We start from the raw sequence: 9456 nt of genomic DNA on the forward strand, positions 1-9456 counted from the left end.
TTACCTTCACTCGCGTCGTCACTCGCAAGATTCACTCGAAAATAACGATGAATGAAATGTTTTTTCTCCTTTCTTCATTATACTCGCTCAAAGGTCGCATACCTTAGTCTCCAAGTTTATCCTTGAAGTTTTCGTTGTTTCCAGTCGCATTACATTTTGGCCTGCACTCGTCGAGCATATAAGTATTAAGAAAAATTTCATATGCGACCGGAATTAAATTTGTAAATCGTACGGAAATAACTTCAGTCGGCGATGATACGACGAAAATTTTATTCACGTAATTGACGAAGCGAACTATAATCGAAAAGAAAAACGATCGAATGACACTACGAAATATCAAAGTGAATTTTATTTAGGATAATTGAAAAGAAAAATTATCGAATGATACCACGAAATTTCAAAATGAATTTCATTTGCATATTCTTGGTTCTTTGATGTTAATTTTTCATCTCGTTAATTAAACTAATACGTCGAAGTCGTATACCTTCAAAAGTTTTATAGTCCATTTGAATTTGGTTTCGTAAGTACAGAAAATATTGCGCAGTTAATAATCAATGGCTCGAAAAGTTTCACACGCCGATCTACGATGTGGAAGATTGTAAATGAGAATATTTGGGTGACACAACGAATGATGTCAATTTTTTTTCTGGTGCAGGTGTACTAGTCCGGGTTGTAGCCACCAAAATACACGTTGTATATCGTATAACGTCGGAAGGTCCCGAATGTATGTAACCTACTCGCACTTTCACCGACTCTCACACGACGGAAGAGTTATATACGTGCACTACTCCTATGGGGAGTTGTTTTCAGCAAGTCTCGTTACTCGGGGTGGAAATAAAATTTTAAAATGACTGAAATTTCGAACAGCTAAAATCTTAAGTTTATAAACTTCGAAAAATAGAACGTAAGAATTTGCCCCTAGAACGAAGACTAGAATATCGGTTTTCCGAAAATTCGACTCTTTCGATTCATGAATTACTACAATCAGCAATACTCTGAATATTGACAATTTCGAAAATATAATTACGAATGAGTAAATATTACTGAGGTTGAAATACCGATACACCGAAAAGTCGAATTGCCAAAGTTGCGAAACGTTAGACAATCGATCGATCATATTTAAGAAATGTAGCGTAGCTCAAAATACACGCATCTCGCTCACTCACTTACTCAAACTGGTGATCTCCAATTTCAAACATCACCATTTTGACTTTTGCCTTTTTGGGCTATCGCCGTTCTGCATATCTAAGTTTTATAGGCTCGAAAAATTCACTTTCGAGCTTTTGCTACTCTATATTCTGGTCTGTCTATAAAACAACTACTCTCCATTTTGAAATTGAAAATGTGCACTTTTGACATTCGTATGATCTGTTAAAGTTGCATTCGAAATGAAAACTGTCGAAATATATATTTTCGAGTAAATAAGAATTCAAAGAAGGAATATTCGGTTAAACAAGTGATCTGCTAAGTAGTCTATCAAAAATAAGCATTGCAAATTACTTGTTTTCCTCCAATCTGATGTTACAACATTTGAAATTTCGAAATATCGATCTTTCTGCGATTTGGTTATTTGACATATTATAATCGGGCATTCCGAGCGTCATCACGCCTTAAAATTGTCCCGCAGCTCAGACATATGAGATTTTACGTTCTTGTGCGAAGCCAGAGACAGTGATTAAAACATTTCAACTGACGAGCATCGAAATGGGTGTTCGCAAAGAAAATTCAGTTTTCCCTTGCCTCTGAGGGACAAGAATCCTCGGAAGACAAACGTATGCCGGATGAAACGCTTTCTTCCCACCGAGTAAACTCGGAGTTGCGTTATGAAAGATGTTTTTCGATGAAACTGATGTCTGATTTCGTCAGTTTTATTGCTCATCGTCGTTTCAAATTTACCATTGAATTCCCATGCATGATTTTTGTTTCAATGTCAATTGCTAACTTTGATAATTCTTATGGCTACAAATAAAAAAAAGAGACGCACTGAAACATCTTTTTTTCCAATGCTTCTATCATGAATTTGAGCTGATTCGTTTCAAAGAGTCGGCAAACATTTTCTCTTTCGTTCTAATCGCTGGGCGATGGATATTCTTGAAGCTCGTCCCATTCTCAGACGTATTTTTCTTATATTAAAAGCAATAGCGTTCGGTTTCACGCACCTCAACATTTGTGGGAACACGCATTGGTGCTATGCTAATTAGCTACGTAACTTTTGTGCGGCAAGTGTATTCTTCGAGATACCACAAATTACTGGAATATAGTTTATTCTCGTGCTGACCGTAAATAAAGTTTTTTATTTTTATACTCTCCATTTTACGTAACTTCGATTTTTTTTCATAGTTTTGTAATGAAATATTACATCAATAATTGTGTGTGCAGCGTATAAAATGAACTCGATTATCACCACAAAATTAATGAGAATCTTTAACCTGGAAGGAATATGCGATGAATCATCAAATGCCAACGATAAAAAAAATATTGTTATCGCATTTTTTATCGTTTCAATTATTCATGAAAGCGAGAGAATAGTGAGGCAAAAATTCACCTCAAGTTTCTATTGTTGTCTCACGATTGTCAGGATTTGACAATAGAAAGACCAAAAAAAACAGGATTTTTTGTCAAAAGTTTATTCATTCGGACTCGTTGGATGTTCATTTCGTTGTGAAAGCTGCAGTATTCATGATTTCGAGTTCTCTGGAGCCTGTTGAATCACAGGTGAGATTCACTGACAAGGAATAATTGAACATCAGCTGGCAACTGTCGTTGCCACTCGTTAGGAATAAAATACGTGTAAACAGCGTGAAGCGACGTTTTAACTCGAAGGGAGAAAGATCAGTTTGCGCTAATTGCAATCAGTGTGCCCGTCGTTCATACACTTCATTTGGCGTGTTAGTACACGATGAATATTAATCATTATGAATGTCGGGATAAGCCTTAATGGCTTTTGACGTGCGTTCGTGACCCGAGTCACTGGAGTTGAAATCCTTTGAGTACGCACGTGGACGCAAAACACGTCCTAAATACTTGGAATCCTAGGACAGTTGACGGCGTCGGCATTAACGTGTGATTATTTACATCTGTCGATATTTTTTCCTCGGCAATTCCACTATTTAATTATCCAGCTCCTTTTTTTCCTCGAGTCTAGCATCAAGAGCGTCAAAATTGCTGTAAATTAAATTCGTGAAACGAGTTTATTCTGGATTGGTGGTTCAACGAACATACTCGACACTCGCGGCCGAACGTATATCATCAAATATTCAAGAAATCTGCTGCGATTGCAGTTCGCAGACTGTCTGGAATACCGGTTTTTTAATTTTACAGTAATGTCTGGATGAGATCCAATCCTCGTGTGCTACGATTTATACAACATTAAGGAGGCAACCGAAAACCGGATATTCGATCTTTTCTATGCTTTTTTAAATCGTATGAGACGTCACTTTAGTCCTGAATGTCTGCTACGAATAGCTTTGTGCATTTTTGTAAGCCTGTTCCATCGCAGCCACCTCACTGTTTGCCACTTCATCGAATTCTCTGTTCCTGGAAGACCTTTTAATATCTTGAGAAAAGAAAAATGTTGAAGGCTTTATAATTCATTGCTTTTTTATTCACTTCCTGAACCACGAGGTTGCGAAGAATTAATGAGCATTCACAAATTCTTTATCATAGCAAAATCTTCGATAATTTGCTTGTATCCTTTTTGAAATCACCCCCGTGGACTGCGAGTGATTATTCGATGACTCAAAACGCCGTGCCTTGACCTTTGTGCATGCCAACTCGCGGCTTAGTTTATTGTCGAAAGATCACGTTACTCGTTCACCCACGAAGCGATGTAATTCCGTTTTCACATTCCCGTTTTGCTTCTCATGGTCAATCGAAAAGAAGACAAAAACTGACCTCGCGTATGAAACATCCTGTAATTATAGTACTAAATTACAGCGTACATTCTTGATGCATCTGAAACATCGCAAAAGGAGCGAATTTTTTAAAAATGTGCCTCAATCTCATCACTGCGTGGAGAACTCATTTATTCTCTTCCCTTTCGATTTCACTTGCATTAAATAATATGCAAAAAACAGTGAATTCAAGGCTTAAAATAATCCTTACAAAAGTCACGAACAATTGAAAAACTTTACAAAGTTAATCATCGTACACGGAGAAAATAAGGGGACAGTATATACGTACTGGGTTGCAGCATTAATTCGAAGAGCAATAATAAGAATTGTTCTATTCACTATGGTAAAAAAAAAACCAATACTCATGCCTTTTATTCAAAAGACTGAAGAGTGTTTTTCTCTATAAGCATAATAAAAAATGTGTTCAGCCACTTCAAATGTTTATATTGTTAAGTATACTCGGACAACCCTGAAAAAAACCACATGTATGGTAAAATGTCTGACAGCTGACAGTGAAAATTTATGATTTACAATACATTTCCACTCATGACACTGAAGTTTGCAACGTTGGAGTCCAACGAAGTGATCTCAAAAAACTCTCCAATAATTTCAGTAATTCTCCAATTTCGTTCTCTATCGAGCTGGCAATTTATAGTTTTTCAGCCTGCACCAATACGTCGTGAAATATAAAAAAATTGGTGAATCGCAAAGATTTTTTTCGTTCATTTCGTTGGACTCCAACGTTGCAAACTTCAGCGTCGTTTCCACTCATCAGTAAGTGCTAGCCTGACACGATGAATAACGCTCGAAATCAAAACGAAATATATTAGTTCTTACGTGCATCACTTTTTGCTATCTACATAAAGCTACTTAGAAGGGACGAAAAATAGGAAAATTCAAAAAATACTATGCTGTTTGTAATCGGTGGCTAAATACTTTGAAAATTCTTGAAAAATAATGTATTCCTCACTCTACAAAACGATTCCCTTTTCTCCGTGTATTCGTGATTCGAGAGTAATTATTTTGATACAATTTTTGAAATCCTAGCATCGATATATATATGTGTTCGTTCTAAATGGAATCACGATCGGTGTACGATCTCACTAATGTGCACTACAACTAAAGTTTTGCTAGCACAGTACATAACTAGCAACTGGAAGCAAAAAGTAAAAGTTTGAGAGTGGTTTGAACTTGCTTTCGTGTGGTGATCTAGTTCGACCCACGAGGTTTTCCGTTAATGAGACCGTTCGATGATTTTATCACGCGTGAATTTCAATCGTTTTAAAGTAACAGTATATCACGCTTGAAAAGGCATCTGAGGCGTTACAAAGTTGCTCAACGAGAGTGTGCCATGCGTCCTCCCTTCCTCCCGTGCTGTGTGAGTACTTCATTTAGAAATTCCGATAACAAAATACATACACGCGTACACAGTTCTGTTTAATTGAGCTCGAACCTTCGGACGTACTACACCTTCTAATTTTCAATGACTCTCGTTTCTACGAATACAATTTTTCTTTAAAAACTCGTGCCTATGAAAATAATGGTTTTTAGCATAGCGAAATAATCGATGGAATCGAGAACCTTCAACCACGCTTGACCTTTTTTTCTCAATGCAGTTTATATATCGTACCATTAAATCTGCAATCATAAACCAATTATGTGAAAATATCTTTGCACTGCTGTATTCGAAGCGTTCGTACCGACCGCGACGGGTTTATCGACTCTCTCCAAGAATTACAAGGCTGCAGCATTCACGTGTCTTTCCAATTACTGTATCTATAAAATATCAACAATTTCGTACTCTTATACTTTTTAACATACCGTCATATCCCACAGCGGAGGTGTTAGAACGTCCCCCTCGTCGTTTTAATATGCGAACAACCGGATAATGAATTTCGACACATTTGAACAAAATCCATAAACTTTGTCGTGTGACAAAGGAATTTACAGTTTTATAATATTAAATACTGCAGATAGTGAAATTTACGGTATACTAAAATTTACAAAACGTTTAGTAAACTTTATGGTGCGTTATGGTAAAATGTCTTCGCCCCAATGTAGCTATCGATCACTCGCTTCCGAATTTCGTAGCACATTAAATCGGTGATTTATACACTTCGACGAAGAGCTGCCGAGCATATAAAAAGAATGGAGAAAAAGGCTGGTGTAGCGACAGCATTGCCATGTTCCTATTATCGCCGCATCCTGGCGCAAACATTCTTACGGAAATTTTAACAGTGCAGCGCAGTAAAATTCGCCGCGGCGCTCATGTAATATTTGCGAAATAAATATATAAATAATCTTCGAAAGTACGGCACCTTTAACCGGACATTTCTTTTAGACATACTTTTAAACGTACTCCGGTAAAAGTTTCTACTTTGAACAATGAATATTATTTAATTTCATTCTCTCCGTGCACTTGGAAAATATCCGTTGATTTATTTTTCGATTAGTTTTCTGTAGTTGTTGCTTTATTTTTCAACAATTATCATCAAAGAGGGACTCGAAATGGTTAACCAAAGCCACGCGGAATACGCTAATGACGTCACGCGATTAAAAGAAAAAAAAACAATAATCCAAGATTCCTGAATCATCCATGCACAATAGAAAGTAAAAATGAATAGGAATAACACGTACGATTCGATATAACGATTCGTTACGACATTTGCGCAATCAATTCATCGCGATCATGACGCGAACCCGACTTTTTCCGCTGCAAATACAAGTCTCGAGGCACTCTTGACCTACAGGGAATCCAACGGATATGAGAAAAGGGGTACCGTCGTGACGAGATTAAAAATGCGGTCACACGTTGCGAGAGATGATCCTGAACGAAAGGCGATAGCGCAATAACCCTCCTTTTCCCATCTTATATTGATGCGATCGTTTGCACAGGTATATCGTCAGAGAACGAGTTAATGGAATGTTTTACTGCTGAGTAGAAAAGCGACGAACGTGCTCAGACAAAGACGCTGATTTTCTATGCTCGTTGTATCGATGGTTTTTCTTTCAAAGTTGAACAGTTGAAACGGCTGGTCGAATAACAGGGACTTGAATGGCGCTTTTTAAGCGACAGATTTGACGATCTTTTGAAAGTTTTTCTACTTTTGCAGGATTGCAATTTTATACGAAGGAATGAGCGCGTCGTAAATGGGAAAGAATCGATGAATTTATTCGCATCAATTACTTCCGGGTCATCGATTTCATTTAAATGACAAATACTTGTTTCTGTAGCGAATAAAACGTTGAATCGTTCAATGGCGAAAACTTGGAGCGTGTTGTGAGAAAGTTTCTATTAATTAGTTACGAAATCGAGAATTCCGCGTTGGTGAGGATACTTTTCAGACCCTGAGACTATATACGTGCGAAAAAAATGAAAGTAAAATTGTACTAAAAAGCAAGGAATTTCGAGAATACCGTGAATATATTCGATGTATTAATTTACTCGTTTATCACGCGGTCGTAATTGGCTAACGTCCACTTCAGCTCATAACGAAAATGATGGCCACCACATTTCTGCGCGATTCACGTAGACAATGGATAATGGAATTTTAAGTGTTGTCAACACTTGAAACCCCACAACAAATTCTTAATGTATAATTGTAGTACCTTGGCGACATAGTCGTTGAACGAAAGTTGCATAACCTACAAATTCATTGAAAAGTTTAAAAAGTCAACGGACACCGTAGAAAAAGTGTTCAAATGTCACTCGCTCCAGGCAAAATTCATTTTCTATTGTGACTACAGTGCCCATTTGACTCTTGAAGAGTAAGAAATCATACTTGACTAATAATTATCGTTTAAACAATATTAGAGTTTGCATTTACCGTTAAAAAAAATTCAATCGCAATCTCTATATTGAAATCTCAAAACCGCGAACCATTGAAGACGTTTAACGTTCTCAGTGAGTAGAGAAGCTCACGCTCCGGGCGAGCGACTAGTGAGCCAGTGAAAAATCCGCCGCTTAGTCAGACAGTTCGCGCATAGCCTTAGTAAGTAGTAAAAGCATTAATGCGCTCAGACTCATGCTTCGAAGCTCGAAAACTGTGTCGAATTTTCTCTTCTCCGATTATCATTCAACAGCGACTTGCGTCATTTCTTCTCATACACACTGCACATTCGTCAGAAATATAAAAATTTTAATGAATCGACTCCTTCTTTTTCTAGAACGATGCAGAGGCCAGAGATCGTAGAATTTGTTCGAACCGCACAATGAGCTCGATGCAAACCCAACAGCCGGGATCCTTGCCCGATTACCAGGTCAACCCTTACCAGCTTCTCGACGACGACCTCAAGGACGTCTACGACAACATAAGACAAGTAATCTATCACCTTTCTCTTTTTTCCTCCCACCTCGCTCACCGATCTTCCCCTTTCCCTCCGAGTTTTCTCTTTGCCCCCACTCGGTCATCCAACTCGCTCGCAATGCGGTGTCGACTATTTCGAATAAACGCAATTTCTTATCGCTGCTCTAGCTATTAATTACGTTAATCACTCGCCTCGTTATGTGTGAGTGGATTTTTTTTCCAAATTAATGTTTTTCTTTCATTTTGCTTCTCATTTTTTTTCGAAACGTGACATTCAAATTGAAGCAATCTTGATCGTTAATGGACTCTCAGTTACCTTGCTCGATGTACAAATATAATCATGGAAATATCTTTTAAATTCATAAACCATGAAAATACAATTCGTAGCAAAGAAAAATATACCGGACGACAGAAAAATATGATGACGTTCGGCATAAACTTTTGAACTGCACGATTCAACGTGTTGCATCATTTTAGAAAAAAATGTAACTGTTTCAAATATTCAGTAAACTCAAAATTTGTTTCGAATTCCCATGAATTTGAGAAAAGTCCCAGGATACAGTTTACAAAGTTTTATACTTATACAAGTACCACTTTGGTCCGTTGAGGATTCTTCATTTTTGCAGACTTGTTGGCTAACAGGGTTTGCAAAATCGATTACCTTGGCTTTAATGAGATTGGTTTTATTGATTACAATTAAGGGCTTATATACACTTGTGATGAGCGGAAAATCGAAAATTAGATTCGTAGTTATGGGTATTTCAACTGGTCGTCTAATACTTGAATCTTTAAGCGCGATTAGCTCAAAATCACCTTTTTTGAAAAATAACTTTGCCGTGGACACGATCCCTAAAAAACTATTAATCTGATTCACACCAAATTTATATCACTTATTTATTATAATAATAGCCCGGGCCTGGACGAAGGATTTCGAACTTTGTTGGAAAACAAAAAAATTTTAACAATAAAACCGAAAATATGTAGAACATCAAAAAATGAATTTTTCATTAAAACTGTCGCCAATTTTTTTTTAATCAAAATTTTCACAAATCCTTCATCCAAGCCCGCAAGCTATTATTGTAATAAATAAGTGGTATAAATATGACTTCATTTAAAAAATCTTTCAATATTTCTACAATTTTTTATTCTTCAACATTCAATTTTTACAACCGTGGCTCTCATTCTTTCGAATATAAACTGAAGAAGATGAGAAAAACGTTTAAAAAAATGAATAAAAAATTCTATGAAACGAGTCA

At 36.9% G+C, this 9456-nt stretch overlaps 1 protein-coding gene across 1 annotated transcript in view; it reads left to right on the forward strand.

Moving 5' to 3' along the window:
- qless (decaprenyl diphosphate synthase subunit 1 qless) overlaps nt 1-9456 on the forward strand; it is a 45243-nt gene that overhangs the window by 20875 nt on the left and 14912 nt on the right. The window contains exon 2 of the mRNA XM_043430583.1: nt 8061-8213. Within this exon, the coding sequence (XP_043286518.1) occupies nt 8061-8213 (153 nt within the window). The remainder of the gene's footprint in view (nt 1-8060; nt 8214-9456) is intronic.

The sequence above is a fragment of the Venturia canescens genome, chromosome 1, assembly GCF_019457755.1.
Source record: "Venturia canescens isolate UGA chromosome 1, ASM1945775v1, whole genome shotgun sequence".
NCBI lineage: Eukaryota > Metazoa > Arthropoda > Insecta > Hymenoptera > Ichneumonidae > Venturia > Venturia canescens.